Source organism: Pseudopipra pipra, chromosome 3 (assembly GCF_036250125.1).
Source record: "Pseudopipra pipra isolate bDixPip1 chromosome 3, bDixPip1.hap1, whole genome shotgun sequence".
Taxonomy (NCBI): Eukaryota; Metazoa; Chordata; class Aves; order Passeriformes; family Pipridae; genus Pseudopipra; species Pseudopipra pipra.
Genome location: NC_087551.1, coordinates 113,107,460 through 113,126,061, shown reverse-complemented (window position 1 = coordinate 113,126,061; position 18,602 = coordinate 113,107,460). Strand labels below are relative to the sequence as shown.

The following is an 18,602-nucleotide window of genomic DNA, read 5'->3' as shown; positions in this document are numbered from 1 at the left end:
AGCTGAAGACCAGTTCATCATGGTGGGTGTAACCCAAAACTGTGTATTCTATAGCCTTCCATGCCATTTCCCAGAAACTAGACTATTGTTGTCAATAGACTATTCGCACCCTCTGCCCATAGAGCCTGACTCCTCAGGCTACAAACTAGGTGTTAAGAGGCCTGTGAGATAGGAGGATGCTCTTGTCCTCACACCTTTTGTGGAACTCCCCGCCCTGAGGGAAGCACTGAGCATTCCTGCCTGAACTGGAGGATATATAATCTTGGAGTTTTGGAACATTTTTCAACCACTCTGTGGGATCCAGAGAAAGACTGCAGCTCATCGCTCTCAACCAGACTTAGACCACCCTCAACTGGACTGCAACAGCTTTTTTTCCCCAGCATCTCACTGCAATCACCACTTTTGACCAGATTGCAACCGCTCTCCCACCAGCAGGTTCTTCCCCTCTCCCTTTACTTTGGACTCAAGCGGGGCCCAAGGAACACCACTTTGTTCATGCCCCAGGGTACTGGGTTATACATTTGGGTTCTGTGGGTTAAAACCAATTGTTTGTTTGTATGATTGTACTTACTGTATTATTTTAGTAAATTGTTATTCTGACTTATAATCTCTCCTTTGAGTTGAGTTCATTTCCCCTGCTGGTTAACTCTAAACCAGCACACTTGTATTTCTGCACTGATAACACCATTCTTCTCTGCTCTGTATTTCAGGGTGTTCAATCGAGTAATTTAGTAAAGAGTTCAATTCTTGCTTTGCCTGCAACAACATTTCGAGTCTAAAGGCTCTGTCCTGTTCCTTTAGCATGAAGTCACTTCTGCTTTGGATCTCAAGATGTGTTTTTTTTTCCAATCTGTGCTAAGTTAATTATTAAAAATCAGTTCAATAATTAAGGAGTTATACAGATTCATCCATTTTTTAGCACTTTTGAGTGTTTCTGCTTGCAGTATTTTTTTGGGGAAAGAAATAATTTAAATATACCACAACTGTTGATCTGTTAAACCTTTTCTTGTCAAACAGGTAATTTGTTTACCTGTGGCACAGCCCAGTGCCAGACACTGAAGATTATTTTATGAGCTTTTCACGTTTTATCTGAATTAGGGTTTGTTTTTAAGGGGAAAGAAGAAAGAGGGCTCTGTGCCTCCAAAGGATGGCCAAGGAACAAGGGTTTTGTTCCATGGAACCACCTTTAGCTGTCCATGATCTTTGTAGAGAGTCTGTTGGTTCTTTGAAGGAGAGAAACTGGAGAAGATCTCTGGGAAAGGAATCATGGAATCACAGAATGGGTCAGGTTGGAAGGGACCACAGTGAGTCATCTTGTCCCACCTCCCTGTTCCAGCAGGGTCATCCCAGAGCACATGGCACAGGATGGTGTCCAGAAGGTTCTGGAATATCTCCAGTGAGGGAGATTCCACACCCTCTCTGGGCAGCCTGTTCCAGTGCTCAGTCACTGCAGAGGAAAGAAGTTCTTGCTCATGGTCAGGTGGAACTTCCTGGGCATCAGTTTCTGCCTGTGGCTTCTTGTCCTGTCACTCAACCCAACTGAGCGGAGCCTGGTCCATCCTCTGACCTCTCCCTGTAGATACTAATGGCCACTGAATGTTGTCTCTCAGCTATTTCAAGCACCCAGAATGGTATCCAAGGGATCTATGTGGGTCTGGCAGACAAGACACAGGACTTACATCAGAGCAATCTGTCTAGAACAGCAGCTAGAGACCAAATATCCATCTAAAATCACATGTTTAAGAACCCGAAACAAAGTCACATTCCCCAAACTAAGTGAAATCAACTGGGTGTATGATGGGCTCCCATCAAAACCACAGTGCTGGGAATATTTATAATTAAGGCAAAGAAGCCTCAGTTATGGTCCCTCCTTGGCACCAGGAAAATATCATTGACCATATCTATGTGTCACTCATGCTGCTTAGAGTAGAGGACAAGCAGACCTGCAGGTGTTGCTTTATGTGGGAATGTAAATGGGAAGCAAGGAAATGTGTAGATGTGGTGCTTAGGGACATGGTTAAGTGGCAGACCTGGCAGTGATGGGTTAATGGTTGGACTTGATGGTCTTAGAGGTCTTTTCCAACCTTAATATTTTTATGACTCTATGATTTTATGGAAGTGGAATCTGCTAAATTTGTTTGTTTCTTTTTCCTTAATGAAAATACAGTAAATGTATTGGAAATGGGAAGTAGATTTTGAACAAACAGAGAAATATCCCACGCCACCTAAATCATCAGGAAAAAGGTAAAACAAACTGTGGAATGGGAAACAGGGAGATGAGCACAGTAAGAAGTGAAAAAAAATAAAAAGGAAAAAAAGAAATGGGGGAATGTTTGGATGCCTGGAATATTCTCCTTTTAGAAGAAAAAAAAATAATTGAGAAGGTTTTCCTTTAAAATTTTGTGTCAGAGCTTGGAAGTGGGGAAAAAAGCCTGAAACAAGACTTTTCCATGAGAGCATGTTTTGAATGCGAAACGGTTTCGCACCTCTCAACAACAAGAGTTGTTGCCCAGTAGTGTTGCTGTAGTATGTGTGTGACAGATGTACTCAACGGGAGTTGGTTGTGTGTCTGAACACAGATGCACATGAAAACACATTGACACAGGCACACGAATCAGGACTATAAACAAAATGTCCAGAGCTGAAGAAAAATTGTGCACTGCTCAACGTGCACAGGCTGCTGCCAGTCGCTGGCTTTTATGCCAGTCCTAAAAATTCACGAGAACCACTCAGTGGAAAAAGGTAAATGAATAAAAATTATGAGATTGCTGCTAGTAAAAGAATGCACATGGGTTGATGTGCATTCATGGGGGGTTTTTTTGAGCTGGATAAAGCTGTGTTGAGGATGAGGTTTTGGTGTCGGAGACCATGAATGGTGCAAGGTGGGTTTTGGCTTTGTCTGCATTAGAAAACTGTATGGCCCAATAGAAGCTGAACTGTAAAGTGAATGATGCAGGTGCTGAGGATGCAGGGTCCACACTGTACATGTTTTGGGGCTACTACAGAGTCATTCTAGTTTGGTTCTCTCAGAGTCTAAAGTATATTTTATGTCCTATTGCACTACAGCTTCTGCATTAGTTTCACAGAATGACAGGATGGGTCAGGTTGAGAGGGACCACAGTTGGGAGGGACCCTGGTCCAACCTCCCTGCTCAAGCAGGGCAATCCCAGAGCACATGGTACAGGATTTTGCCCAGATGGTTCTGGAACATTCCAGTGAGGGAGACCCCACAACTACGCTGGGCAATCTGTTCAGTGCTCGGTCACTGCACAGGAAAAAAGGTCTTGCTTATGTTCAGGTGGAACTTCCTGGGCATCACTTTGTGCCCGTGGCCTCTTGTCCCATTGCTGGGCACCCCCAAGCAGAGCCTGGTCCATCCTCTGCCCCCTCCCTGCAGACACTGACAGACATGGATGAGGTCCCCTTTCAGTGTCTCTTCTTGAGGCTGAACAGCCCCAGCTCCCTCAGCCTTTCCTCATCAGAGATGCTCCAGTCCTTTCAGCATCTTTGTTTCCTTCTGCTGGACCTGTTCCAGGAGCTCCCTGTCTCTCTTGTCCTGAGGAGCCCAGAACTGGACACAACACTCCAGATGTACCTCACCAGGGCTGAGCAGAGGGAGATCTGTTTGATGCTTTCCAAAACAACTCATAGCATGAAATGAAGCACCTTAAGCGCAGGATGTCTGGAAGATTTTCTTTGACAAATTTCAAGTTTGATTTAAGAAAAATAAAAATGCAATAAGCCAGAAGTATCTCAGGTAGATTTAGATGGCCTTTGTTGACACACAGAGCAGGTGCTCCAATATACTTCAAGATGACAGAGTATAAAGACTTGATTCTTCCTTCTCTGATTCTGCAGTGAATTTATTGATTTGGAGGCACTACTTCTTACTCCTGACCTCATTAAGGAAAGAATTGGGACAATAAAATATAACCAATGAGGGCACTATAGCATAAAGAACAAGAAAGTGAAACAAGATATGGAGAGAGAAAAGTTTGCTTAAAATAATTTGAAAATGATTTATTGGATGCAACCTCTACCCTCAGTGATTTTTGGTGTTATTACTTTTCTATAGTACAACCAGGGAGGACAGTAACTTGCTGTGGGCTAAAGGTAAATTATGATCTATTGCAAGGGAGGGAAGGAAAAGTATACTAAAGGTGGGTGTATGAGGCACATACTCTCCCCTGATGGTGTTCAGTGTGTTGGATCTCAATGGACCAATCTGTTCCAAAGCCTGCTAGGGAAAAAGAAATGTCAAACTTCATGAAGTGAAGAAGAGAGGGTTAAAGTGCAAGATTTTTCATTGCTGGGGCTTGTTGTACACAGACTACATAGAATAATTGAATTATTGAATGGGTTTGACTGTAAGAAACCTTAAAGCTCATCTTGTTCCACCCCACTGCCATGGGCAGGGACACCTTCCACAGGTCCAAGCCCTGTCCAACCTGGCCTTAAACACTTGCAGGGATGGGGCAGCCATAGTTTTTTGGAGCAATGTGTGCCAGGGCCTCACCCCCCTCACAGCCAACAATTCCTTCCCAATTTCCCATCTATCCCTGCCCTCTGACAGTGGGAAGCCATTTCCCCTTGTCCTGTCCCTCCAGGCCCTCGTCCAAAGTCTCTCTCCATCTCTCTTGGAGTCCCTTTAGGCACTGGAAGGGGCTCCAAGGTCTCCCTGGATCCTTCTCCAGGTGAACATGTCCAGCTCTCCCAGCCTGTCTCCTCATAAGACTTGTTCTTTAGGCTTTTCACCAGCTCCATTGTCTTTATTTGAACAGAAGAACGTTTTTGTAAATGCCAGTTATTTGCAGGTCTAGATTCCCTGTATGTAATTTTGGACTGGAGAACTGAAAACTCAAAATGGTTTTTGCACCCAGAGGACGATGGTCCCTGCAGAGTGGGCTTTTCTCAGTTGGTTACAAAGGGTGATTAAGAATAGAAGGTTTCTCATAGAGGTAAGTTACTTTGGGGGAATGAAATTGAACCTCATCTCCCACTGCTTCTTGAACAAACTTCTCACCAGCATGTTTTTTCAGCTTTTTTGGGATCAGAAAAGACAAAAGATATGAACTGAAGATGTTGTTTGGAATTTACTGCATTTCTGATCCAAGCAGATGTGCACAAATCCTCTTTTGTAGCATTAATTCCCTTTCTCCTACATGGCATCAGGAGGAAATGAATGATGGTGGGATGATCTAAGTGAGACAGTGTTTTCTAACCATAGAAGCATCATAGAATCAGAGAATGATTTAGTTGGGAAGGGACCTTAAAAATAATCTCATTCCAACCCCTTGCCATGGCTAGAGACACCTCTCACTAGACCAGGTTGCCTAGAGCCCCAACCAGTCTGGCCTTGAACCAGAAACACGTTGCTCCTGTTTTATTTTGTTCTTTTAGAGTTGACTGACTCGCTTTTTAACATTCTTTTAAAATTTTTTTTCGTATTCTTTTCAGGTTGGATGCCCAAAGTAGTTTTCACACACTTGAAATCATCAGCTCGTGCTAACGACACACGATTAATGCTCCAGGAACCTGTTGACTGGGAATCTGGTGATGAAATCGTGGTGGGAAGGACAGGCCTTGGAGATGCCCAGCAGCAGGAAGAAGTGGCTGTTATCGAGTCTGTGAACAACACAGAGCTGCACCTTAGATCACCACTCAGGTATCCTTTCAAGAGCCAAGGGGATTTTTACATCAGAGAGCTAAACAAGGAGAAAATTTGATCAAAGTCAGGATTTGCTGTTTCCTGTGGGACATAATAACTATATAAATCCCTTTAACAAAGGTGGTGAGAGATATTTCACTTCCTCACTCTCCCTAAAGCCAGTGGACATTCAATGCTGAATGTTTCTGACTGTGTTTAAGTTCTGTATCATTCCCATGAATTCAGAAAACCTTTGAAGCAGAAAACAGTCATGGCCAGTAGAGTCCAGTGGCCTCAGTATAGGAATGAAAAAGAAATTTCCTGCATAGTTAATTTCTTGAGAAAGTGCATCTTTTTCACAAACATTGTTTGACTTCTGTAAAAAATAATAAATCCCCTATTTGGGACTGATTTACTTAAGGAATACACTTAAATTGAATTGTTTTATTTGGAAATATTGCTTCCATATTTCCAGTGAGTGGTAATTTCACTGCCTTATGCTCTCTTCATCTACTGTGCATGGAGGCCTTGGATAAACTTTACTTCTCATCATCTCCAGTGTTGAAACATGTTATCTGTTTAGAAGTCAATCCAACTCCAATGCCCAGGAAGCTCAATGGTATCATTTTCAGAAATTATTGGGGCTGGAGGAAGAAAGTACTGATGATTTTCACCCAAATATGTTTTGGGAAGAGAATTCAAAGGCTAAAGTGCTTTGCTGTAAATATCATAGAATCATAAAACATCCTGAGTTGGAAGGGACACACAAGGATTACTGAATCCATCTCCTGGGCCTGCACAGGACACCCCAACAATCCCACCATGTCCCTGAGAGCGTTGTCCAAACACTCCTTGAGCTCTGGCAGCCTTGGGGCCATGACCACTGCCCTGGGGAGCCTGTTCAGTGCCCAGCCACCCTCTGGGTGAAGAGCCTTTTCCTGATAATATAATAATATATTACATACATAATCTAAGGGAAGTTTGTGAGCTTGAGAGATAAAAAGATGAAAACAAACATTAGACAAGGAAAAATCTATTTAACCTGTATACAGAGATACACTGGATGTGCCACACTATGTGCCCATAGAAAAGGACTGAAACCAGCTCTAAATTTGGGCTATCGAGGTCATAAACATAAGTAACAATAATTCATAAACATAATTCTTGCCATCTTGCAGGTGCAGATGATTTTATGTCTTTTCTGTGTTTTTCTTTAGGTACTCCCACAGTGTTGGAGAGGGATGGGGCAATGGCCAAGGTCAGCCTTTGAGTGCTGTGGTGGCACTGATCAGCAGAAGGGTTGTTGTTCAGGGAAATGTCACCCTGGAGAGAATGTCCCACCTCAGACAGTGTGCAAAAGCAGGTGTTACAAAAGGTGAGGAGATCTATTCTCACAGAAATATACTGAACAGTAAAACAGCTCCATTGATATCCCCTTGTGGCATCGCCATGAATCAGAACTGTTCCTTCACAGGATAACTTTGAGACATACCAATGCCAGGGAAGCGAGTTTGTCTTTCCAAACATTGTTTGACATTGAAATGTGAAGTCTTGGGAGTTGAACTGCATTTCATTGTAATATCTCAGATGTATTATTTTCACATTGTTGTTTCAAGCCATCTTGGGAAAGACCCTTTAGTTTTGCCTGAGCCTAAGGGTGTAGAAAAAGAAGTATCTTCTGAAAACATGTTCCAGTGTACATAATATATTAAATTTTTAATTGTGTTTACTATTTAGTCACTTTAAGAAGAAAGAAAAACAAAACAGCCCATGCTGTTTGTACTCCTTAGTATAAAATATTGAGACATTGTTTAGTGATTTGGGATGCCAAGAGAAAAATAACAGGTGATGCACATAGTATCACTGCTGAAAAAATGTTAAATATCTGTTCTCCTTTAGTTTTACCTGTATGAAACACCATGAAGCCTAACAGGTGGCTTCCTGATTTACACCATCTATTGAGGAAGCAGAATTGGCCACAGCGATTATAATTTGAGGAGAGTTAGGTTATCTGGCAACCCAGGTGTAAGGTTTCCTTTAAAAATAAAATGCCTTGGGCTTTCAGACTGTGACACAAGACTTCATTTGATATCCAGCAGCCAACTGCTTATATTACTCATGGATTTATGGTCCATTTTCTGTGGAACTCATAAATACAGTCTCTGAAATGTGCTAACCATTTGAGGTTTTTATTTGAGTTAAAGGATAGGAGGATTTCTCAGAGGAGTCACCAGAAGATGAGTGAGCAGTGTTTTTTGTGGTTAATCTAACTTCTTAAAAAGAAAAATGAGCATTACTGAGCATAAGTAGGCAGTACTGGAATTTGAGATCCTCTCTGCACCTCCACTGAACAAGCCCAAGTAACACATTCATAGCCTGATTCTCCTCATACCAAAATATCCTGAGCACAGATTCACGGAAGGGTGTCTTTCAGGAATTTTCCCCAGCCCTATGATTTACTCACCTTGTCATATAATGGAATTACAAAATGGTTGGAGTGGAAAAAGAAATTAAAGATCAACTACTTCCAAACCCCTGCCATGGGCAGGGACACCTTCCACTAGTCCAGGTTGCTCCAAGCCCCATCCAGCTTGGCCTTGAACACTCCCAGGGATAGGGCAGCCACAGCTTCTCTGGGCAAACTGTACCAGAGCCTCACCATCCTCACAGCCAAGAATTTCTTCCTAATCTCTAATCTTGTCTTCCAGCTCTGGGTAGTAACAGCTCCCCATCCATCTTCAGGGAGAGTCAGGAGAGCAGAGTTTTTAAAAAATTCAAAATGTCTTGTTTCAGTTTAGTTCCATATATCCGTGCCCAACCTCCTTCTCAAGAACCTCACCCCAGGGAAATCAAAGTCAAATCCATCTTCCTCATGCATAGGACCATCTATCATTAAACACAAGAAACTTCCCAAGACGTAAAACTACAACAGCTTCCTGCTAGTTTTGATATATTTTCCCCTAAAAATGTCCAGGCTTTTAGGGAAGAAACCACGAGGCAATTTAGAGGGAACATCAGAAATGTTTGCAAGTGGATATTTGTGTTTGGGCCCAGCTGGAGGTCTTACTGGGTCAGTGTGGTGGGTCTCACCCTGCACGTCCCACGGTCACCATGGAGAAGTGACTTTCACAGCTCCCACTGGGTTGTATTTTAGGCAGCTCCAAGTGTCTGTACAAGCGAAGTGAGAGGCAACTGGGGGCTCGGGACCTGGGAGCCATCGTGGTTGTGGAGGCTTTCCAGGGAGAGGCGAGTCGGCTCCAGTTGGAGGGTGTCCAATTCCACCACGTTGGCCAAATATTTCGTCACCACTGCAGTGCTCTGACTGTTACTGGCAACACATGGATGGCAGGTGAGTTGGCTGTACTGGAGGTGGGCTTGAATGATCTCAAATATTCACCTCACGTCCAAAGCTGGGGCAGATGCTCTCGAAACCTGCTTAGCTCTGGAGTCAGCAGACAAATTGGATTGCTAAATGTGAGGAAACCTCACCCGTGGTCCAAGACTCAGTTATGGAGTTGTTTCAGCTGCTTCTTCCTAAAATAATATTTTGGTTTTATGCTACACTGCTGTGGTGGTGTGCTGCTTCTAGTTCTGGGAATGAATGCACTGATACACTGTGAGGGAGCCCAAAGGTGTCTCAGGGCTATCTGCTAAGTAGAGTCCAAAATTTAATTTTATCACCCAGAGGGTAAGGAACATATTCAGTTCTTTTTACTTTGTCACTGGTAACTGCCAAATTCAGTTCTGTGGAAGTGGCAATGATGGCTCTGAAGACTGGCAGTGACAGGAGCAAGTTAGGTGGGCTCAAAGAATATTTTAAGGGTACTGGATGGGACTTTCCCCTCCAGCTAAGCTACACTTATGCCTCTCACAGAATCATAGAATCATTGAATGGTTTGGTTTGGAAGGAACCTCAAAGATCATCTAATTCCAATCCCCTTGCCAAGGACAGGGCACCTATTTCTTAAGCCATCTTCAGCACTGAGTGAGGATCCAGGCTTCCTGGTGGCAGAAGGCAGCACTGACCATGATCCAGATGGAGGGCAGGTCACTATGCCTGGCTAGAGAAGAGGTACAAGATACCTGCCCTGTCCTCACTGCCCTTCTGAAAGGTTCTTCCTCCCCTTCAAAGCCACTTCAATCGTCAAACTACCTGAGCTCATAACATGCTTCCCTCTTGGGATCTTACTGTATCCTTCCTCTGGATCTCCTTCTTCTTCCTCACAATAGTGGAAGACCTCCCATTTCTGTGCTCAGGCCCTCTCCTTCCTCCTGTTCCTTCCTCAGCAATACCCACCTGTGATTAAAAACCTGCCAGGTGAGTAAGGGTGGGTAGTTGCAACCACACAGTCCCACAGGATCAAAAGATTAATTGCACAGCATTGAAGGATGAGGAGCTAATATAACTCTCCCAACCTTCAAGCTGCAGAGTGAATTTTTTATCACAGGCCTCTTTTCTTTCCAGACTCTTTTATTCATGGCTGTTGTGTTTTGAACTCCTTTGGCCAAGGACTCCGACTAACTGGGATCTCAAACCTCAGTGTGGACAGCAATGTTTTCTATAACATTTCAGGCCATGGGCTTGTACTGGGTAAGTGAAGCAGCAAAATATCTATCCAACATGTGCTGATTCCCATTTGCATGAAAATGGAAAGAATGCAGATCCTTAACTGCCTTCTGAGAACTTTAATCACATCTTCTGCATTTTCTTGTGTCAGTGAATTTGGAATAAAGCTCCAACAATTCTACAAACAACTCCTAGAAACTACTTCCATTTGACCATATGCTCTGTCTCTTCAGGACAGTCTTCACTTGATCAGCATTCCTTGTTTTTAAGTGAACAAGGAGAAGTAGAATTCTTTTAGGGGATTGATTAATCCATCTTTAGAAGAGCATCATTATGCAATATTTAAGATCCCAGCTTAGTGAAGCATTTAAGAGCATACTTACCTTTAACTCCACTCATTTGACATCAAAGATAATGGAGTGAAAGCATATGTTAAAAGTTAAGCAGAGGATTTAGCACTTAAATAAATTGGAGCTTGGAGCAACAAAAATGTTAAACAACAAAATATTTCTCCTAACTAACCATCAGGAGACTGACTTCCAGCGTCTTCTGCTGGGATCTCATGTCGCCTGAATACCTAAAGATAGAGCTCGATTTTCATTTTCCATGAGAGATGTGAAAAAATGACCAATTTTAAGATAAACAGAGGAGGGAAAAAAAGCCTTTAGTCCTGATCCTGCAGTTCCACACACACAGCGAGTCCCTGTGGTGGGTGCTGTGTATAAACATAATGAGAAGCCATAGATCACAATTTAAACAGAGGAGACTATAAACTGAGAGTGATTATACACATCTTGTGGATGAAGAGAGCTGGCTCAGAGAGATGCTCAAGGTGATGTACAGAATCCTTGCAGCCTTGGGGAAGCAGAACAAGATCTCCAACCTGCTGGCATCCCTTGGCTCACTCGTGCTGGGACATGTGTTGGAGTTAAAGGACTCTGGGCTGAGCTGAAGTTTCAGCCTGAATACACTTTATCCCCAAGATGTCTTTAATGACTTCACTGTCAGCAGCTCCAGAGGGTCTGCTGGATGAATTTATGTATCATTTTGTTGCCTGTGAAGGAATATTTATTATAACTGCCTCTTTACAGGTCCTGAACTGGACTCTCTCACCGGTTTCATTTAAAACCCTTATTTTCAGGGGGTTTGCAAGACAGTCATAAAAAGTCGCTCTGGGCTTAAAATTATTGGCACACCAGGTCTCAGCTTGAAAGCCAAAACCTTTTAAGGCACCTCAAAAACTTGTATGGATGTCAAAAGAACTGCTTTATGCTGTTCGTGCTCTGGTAGTGAGATGGTTTGTGGTAAATACAGCCTGGAAAAGAGATATTTCCTAAATAGATCCTGTTCCAAAAAGTTGAGAAAGGCTCAAAAGACTGAGGGAAGGCTAAAAGTGATTAGTGCCATCCCCAAAATCAAAGGATGTAGATATTCCTGTGAAGTGGTTTATGCTACGGGTAGTAATCATTGGGGAAGGGATCTGTATTTGGAACAGAACTTGAGCAGATATAGATGAAAATAATAGTTTATGTTTACTAATAAACTAAATAGATGTAATTTGTTCCTAATGTGACACAAATAGAGATGTTCCATTTATTCCAAAAGACCAGAGCAGGAGATCGTATGCTGATCATAGAATTATAGAACCGTTAAGACTGGAAAAGACCTTTGACATCCAGTTCAAATATTACCCCAGCAGTGCCAAGTCCACAACTAAATCTTTCCCCAAGTGCCACATCCACATGTTTTTTGAACACCTCCAGGAATGGTGACTCCACCACTTCCCTGGGCAGCCCATTCCAATATTTGAACCACCCTTTCAATGAAGAAATTATTCTTAATATCCAATCTAAACCTCCCCTGGTGCAACTTGAGTCCATTTTCTCTTATTCTATTGATGTGTTCTGTCATTATGTGATTCTATCCTTACTTGGACTTGACTTGTCCAAAGTCTGTCCAAGATTTGTCAAAGTCTTATCTTGTCAAAGACTGTCCACTTTTTGCTGTTGGGTGGCCCATTTCTTTAAGGTGTAGTTTAAAAACATATTTCTTTTGTTTTCTTTTTCCTACTTCAATACTGTTACTAGATCTGAGGCACCCCACGAGTCTGAGTTGTCTGATCAATTGGGTGATTGATTTCTCCCTCTTTCTTCTCATACTCCATTGCTTAGGGGGGCAATGCTCCCCTTTTGTGTAGAGTTCCACCAGGTGTTTTTAAGTATATTTAGAAATTTTCTTACATGTAAGTAGGGGAGTGAATGGAAACACAGGAGATAGAGCAGACTTTGAGCCCTAGTACTGCCAGGAGCATGCCTGTGCAGAGGTGAGCCCCTTTCCCACTCTGAATCTCTCTTTTTCCCAGCTGTAAATCTGCTTTATAACATATATATTATTTGTTTTCAGCATAAGCTTACAATAGAGTAGACATGGCCGGTGATATATTCACATATAACACCTAGTGTGGTAAATATACGTGAGTGTAACACCTGGACTTGTGTGTATTGAAATGCAGAATCATGACGATAGGGAGGTTCTATCTATATGTACATTTATGTTAATTTTTTCTTTTTTTTTTTTTTTTTCTTGTTTTTCCTTTATTTTTTCTTCTTTACTTTCCTTATCTTTTTTCCCTTCTTTTTTTTTTTTTTTTTTTCTTTTAAAGGTGAAGGACTGGAAGAGGGGAACAGAGTCAGTAACAACCTAGTGATTGGCCTTTCTGGAACTGATGGTTTATCCAACATTGAGACACTGTCACCAGCAGGGATTTATATCAGGGCTCCTGCCAATTACATTAAGGTGAGAAGTTCAGGTACAAGATAGAACATTTCCCTTCTAATCAAAGATATCAGAAAGATGCAGAGCTTCATTTATCTGGGAGATCATATACACAATATTTGCTTCGTGGCTGAGCTGTCAGAACCTGTGCTTCTGATGGGATATTGAAACAAGTGCATATTACAATATAAATTATGTTCATGGGCAAATTTATTACTCAAAATTTTTCTGCATTTGCATGGAATGAAATATTACAGTGAGATCATTCATACTGAGATACTTTAAAAAGTTGTTTATTTTCTAATACGGATTCAGAAAACTTGGAAAAAAGTGTAGGCTCAGCTTCTCGAGAATTGTTTCCTATTTCTGTCATTATATATATAAAAAAATCTCAATTTTAATAGACTGATGACAAACACACTAAAATGGAGCAATATCAAATGTATCTCTGTCTGGATTTAAAATTACATTGTATGTACATTTGCATTCGAGGGTGAGAAGAATGTATTCCCTGTCCTATGAAAATGACATTGATTTTAAAAGAAATGAACCTTCTCTATTCAATAGTAATAAAACACTGAACTTTTAAAGAGCTAACAGAGTAACAGTCCTCATATCAAAAAGCTGAGCTCAGTAAAAATCTTTTTATTCACTAGTTCTCTGATGCTTTCTCTTAGTTTATACTTTTTTTTGGTCTTGCATTTTAGAATAAAGAGTCACTTTTAAGTCTTCCACGGAAGAAAAAATTTAATTTTCAGAAACTTCAAACCACTTTTCCTTCCCAACTATTTTTAAGCCTGGAATTTCACTGAAACTGACCTTTCTTACCACACTTTCAGTAGTGACAAATGCATATTTTAATTTAAAAAACTATTCTAACCTGTTCCATTGTTAACCTCCAGTAACCAAACCAAATACTAACTGTATGTGAAGACCTAATCACCCCCTGGGCTTCTACTCCACAGGGAAAGAGTTGCACCTAAATTTGAAGGTGAAAAAGAGACCAACACATTTCCTATGTTATTATAAGGACAGCAGTAGTTATGAAGAAGGAGAGGACTTTTCTGCAATTCCCTCAAGGGCATATTTATCATTTTTAAGACCATCAGATGTGGCTAAAAAGTACAACAACTAGGCAGGATCTTATGAATTTCACCTTCATTAAACACAGTTTTGTACTGTCGTGCACTGACTTACCCTGGAGCGTTGACTCCATTGCCAGTGGCTCAGCTTTTGAAAAGGTTTGCTGCAATTGCCTCTGTGGGGATGTGTGAACTGACTGTGGTGGATTTTCAGCACATTTATTTAGCCCTCCCAGTTTTCGTGTCTTCACAGAGATGCCCAAAGCCGCGTCTGTTTGGGCTGTGTACCCAAACATCAGGGGGTTCAGTCTGCTCTCCAGAGCTCAAGGTGGAGCAGCAGATGGCCCTGGAAGGGTTGTTGATAACCCTTGTCATAAACAGTCTCTTAGAGTGGGATATTTGAGGTGTTGCAGCAGCAAAAGAAAAATATGAAGTTGCCCAGCTTAAAATTGTTATTAGCTGCACTTCCTGTGTGACAGAACCAAGCAGAGCTCTGGAAGACATAGAAGTACACAGATATTAAGAGAAAAAGTCACATTTCTCCCAAGCAAAACAACTGTGGACTTTTCCTTAGCACAATAATAATCACTAAATTCAGGGGATGGTGGTCCAGCACAATTTAATGGGGAAATCTGAAGAATGTCATGGGAAAGACTCATCTTCCTGCTGCCTGATTTCCAGGCCAGGACATGAAAAATTTCCCCTTTTAGATTTTAATTCTAGGTATTTGTCAGTCTTTCTGTTTCTTGGTGGGGTTTTTTGTTTGTTTGTTTGTTGTTGGTGGTGGTGTGTTTTGTTTTTTTTTTTAATCTTCAGATTTCCATCTTTCAATTACTGGTTTTAAACTTGGGGGCTGCAATCCCTAAAGCAAAGACTACAGCTAAGATAAGCAGGGAGCTCTAGGCCTACAGTGTTACATCTTCTGTGCATGATGGGTTAAGCTTTTCCACAGTGAGACCTGCAATAATATTTTCATAACTACTCAATTTACTTGGGAGCCTAAATTTGCATCGGTGGCTGAAGAGCTTAAATTTCCTTGAAAATCAGTGGTGTCCTAAACGGTGTGGAAATTGGGACAGAGCAGTCACTCAAACCTGAGCCTACAAAGACATTTGGAGACCCAAATCCCTCTGGTTTCCATTTGACTTAAGCTCTTAAGTGCATTGCTGAATCAGGCTGTTAGATAAAATTTTATACTTGGACAGTATGAGTGCAAAGTGATTATTACAACGTTAGTATAATATTTTTTTAAATACAGTGTGTGAGCCCAGGTTATCACTTTTTAGTGTCATTGACAATTTCATTAACAGTTTGTTTCTTTTCTTTTAAATGCTGTCAGCACAAGGAACTGAAGATGCCCCTCTGGGATATTGCCTCTTTTGTCACTGAAACTTCTGCCCTATGTCCCTAGTTTTGTTTTTGTGTGCAGGAAAAGCAACTTTAAAAGTAGGTTTATATTTTTTTCTCTTGGGTCTCTTGGGCCCAGTGAGTCTTAAACTTTTTGTAGTAAATCCCAATAAATATTTTCAGTGCCCTGAAATCCTAGAGCCAGCATGGAGAGCTCATGCGTAACAAGGTACAGACTAGGCTTGAGAAATTCAGCAGGATCCTCCCTTTCCTTTCTTACCGTGATGCTGAGGAGTGGGAAACAGCTCCAGTGAATGAACAGGGTGGATCTCAGCCCCTGTCTCTGTGTCAGAGGAGTGACTGATGGTCACTGTTGGTAAAAGTGACTGATTTCACTGCTGGCAAATGCATTTGTTCCCCAGCGTCACCCCACCCAGCCATTCTCCACCATACCATTGTTTTTCACCATTTCATCCCAACTGAGACCTTTTCCAAAACGTTTCCTGCAAGGTGGGTGCACACTGGGCCCACTACCGGGTTCTTAAACTGGGGTAGCAGTGCTGGGCCTGCTGTCCAGAGCTTTAATTTTAATCTTTAAAGTCAACAGTTTGAGTCCCAGCCATCTGAAAGAAACTCATGAAATATTTACACCAGCAGAGTTGTGAGGTTAAGAGACACTTAAAATGTCAGCCACTCGATTTTACTGACTTGCCGTGCACAGCTCCAGGTGTTTGCCATGCTCAGGGAGGTAATTTCTCTCCGGAATTTTGGTTGCACGGACATTCGTAATATACTGACTTTCCACAAAGAATTGATTTCCACACAAAATTCCCTGCTTGCCTAAAACCCCTGCCCTCCAGCCACTGGCTGGCTGAATAAATATGCAGGTTTTTTTTTTTTTCCCTTCTCCTTATGAATCATGTGTAGAACGCACGATTGGAGTCTCAAGTAAAAGATCCTGGGGATGATGTGACCGGACTGCAGAAGTATTTTGTTAAAGGAAAAGGGTCTGTGGCTGCACTTTTCAGAAAGAGCAGCAGTTGTACCTGGGGATAGAGAAAGCAGAGCTTTGGGTCTGGGTACTTTGTTCCTTGACAGATGTCAGGGATCAGGACTTCAGGGAACGCACTTGGATGGGTCAGAAGAAAGTAATTGGTATATGGAGGGTTTCACCTCAAGGTCGTCAGGCTCAGCTTTGATTTGGACCATCAGGGACTAAAAAGTCATTAGTGTTTTAACAGTGTCCAGTGACCTATGAATGGTGGTGGTGGGTGTCAGTCCTGATCTTAGAGAACAAGCTCCTCTTACAGCTGCAAGAAAGGTTATCTTAGTGAGCAAGACAGCTCCAGAGAGCAATTAATCTTGTCTGAGGATAGGAGAGTTGCCTTCTGGACATGTCTATGCCTTATTTTTTTCTGAGAAAGGGAGCCTAAGTTTACCAGGGTGGACTTCAGCATCAAATTTTTACACATGCAAGGCGGGTGAGAGGGATTCTGCACAGGTGCACACATGAAAACATTGTTATATGGACACCATCCACAACCAGCTGGATTTGGCTGATCTCCAAACTAAACAGGCAACAGCAGGTTTTTTGCCCTGGAGTAGAAAAGCTCAGAACCCACTAAATTTAACCCACACAACCCACTTGCTACACAATCTGTAAGTACCAAACTCCTAATTTTAAGGCCAGTTGGACCTTATGTTCACTCATTTTTGCCCCTTGCAATAATATAAAAATGTAACTCTTTAGTTTCTTAATTAAGAGATATTAAATAACAACTTACAGCACATCTTCCCATGGTTATTCACTTACCCTGTTAAAAATAATTCAAACCACATAATTTACCACAAGTGTAACCAAGTTTAATTGTTCAGCCACGGACATATCCTGATGTTCTCTGCTTTCTCTTGACTTTTAGTAGCATCCCTTTTTCAATGCAAATATTTCCTTACCCTGTGTTTGCTTTGTGAGACAGGAGAAAGATTCAGATCGAGAAGGAAATCAATAAACTGAATAGTTTTTGATTTACCTTTCCTTCACGACATTTCCATCTTTTATAGAAAGGAATTTTTAAGTGTAAGTTTTCCACCCATTTTATTCTTACCTACTTTTTTAAGAATTGTGACAACACTTTTTTTCTGTCATTTGTCTCTGTTACTTGGCCAACCCTTGTTGTCTGGCTTTAAACAGTTTTTTTAAGACTTTCACCAGCCATGCTTACCAGAATTTGAATGGACTTCAGCTGAGATTTTAATTTAGGGTTTTTTTAGGCCACGTGATTTTTTTTTTTTCCAGAAATCTGTGGTAATATATTTTCAGAGTTACATATTTTTCTCTACAGGGTAACACAGTGTGTGGTGCTGGGTATGGCTATTTCTTTCATTTGTCTCCTGAGGGACCATCCGAAGTGCCTCTCCTGTCCTTCAGTGAGAACACAGCTCACTCCTGCACAAGGTACTTGGGGATTTTTGATTAAAGAGGTTTTCCTTCAGTGAATGGTTGTGACAACTAAAATTGCAGTGGTGGGCAGAAAATGCCTTGCCCCTCTTTTCAGAACTTTTCCCCCAGTTGTGCTCCCTTTCAGGTCCTACTCCCTTGTAAGCAGAGTTATCTGCAGCAGGGCAGGATCACTGTTTGTCGGGGATGTGCTTGGGGCTGTTTTTCTGGTTTCCTTTTAGTTTAAATACAGTCATAGAATCATAGAATGATTTGGGTTGGAAGATGCTTAAAGAGCATCTGGTTCCAACCCCCTGCCATGGGTAGGGACACCTTCCGTTAGACCAGGTTGCTCTGAGCCCCATCCAAGGTGGCCTTGGACACTTCCAGGGACTGGACAGCCACTTCTTTACTTTGCTTCCTTGTCTTTTCTTCATCATTCACAAGCCCTGTTTGTTAACTTGCAGGAATTCCCTGTGCTGTTAAGAAGCTCCTCTACTTAACCCCCTTGTTTAACTAGTCCCAAGGTAATTTAAGGTGCCACATTTAACACATTTCCTCATCAACAGCAAAGCACTGAAGCATTAGATGATGTGTTGAATTGAAAGCTCGCTTTCTATGTCTACCAGGAATTTTGAGAAGAGAGTGGCTGCAGGAGAACAGATACACAATTTCTTTCTTACACACTTAGATTTAGATTAGATATCAGGAAGAATTTCTTCCCTGTGAGGGTGGGGAGGCCCTGGC

The 18,602-nt window shown here is 41.8% G+C and overlaps 1 protein-coding gene across 3 annotated transcripts in view; it reads left to right on the top strand.

Moving 5' to 3' along the window:
- The window catches only part of PKHD1 (PKHD1 ciliary IPT domain containing fibrocystin/polyductin), a 267,993-nt gene that overhangs the window by 118,181 nt on the left and 131,210 nt on the right, over nucleotides 1–18,602 (top strand). For all 3 annotated transcript variants that reach the window (XM_064650787.1, XM_064650789.1, XM_064650788.1), the window contains 6 exons: nucleotides 5,458–5,665; nucleotides 6,865–7,022; nucleotides 8,802–8,996; nucleotides 10,113–10,238; nucleotides 12,877–13,010; nucleotides 17,761–17,873. In XM_064650787.1, coding sequence (XP_064506857.1) covers nucleotides 5,458–5,665; nucleotides 6,865–7,022; nucleotides 8,802–8,996; nucleotides 10,113–10,238; nucleotides 12,877–13,010; nucleotides 17,761–17,873 — 934 coding nt within the window. The remainder of the gene's footprint in view (nucleotides 1–5,457; nucleotides 5,666–6,864; nucleotides 7,023–8,801; nucleotides 8,997–10,112; nucleotides 10,239–12,876; nucleotides 13,011–17,760; nucleotides 17,874–18,602) is intronic.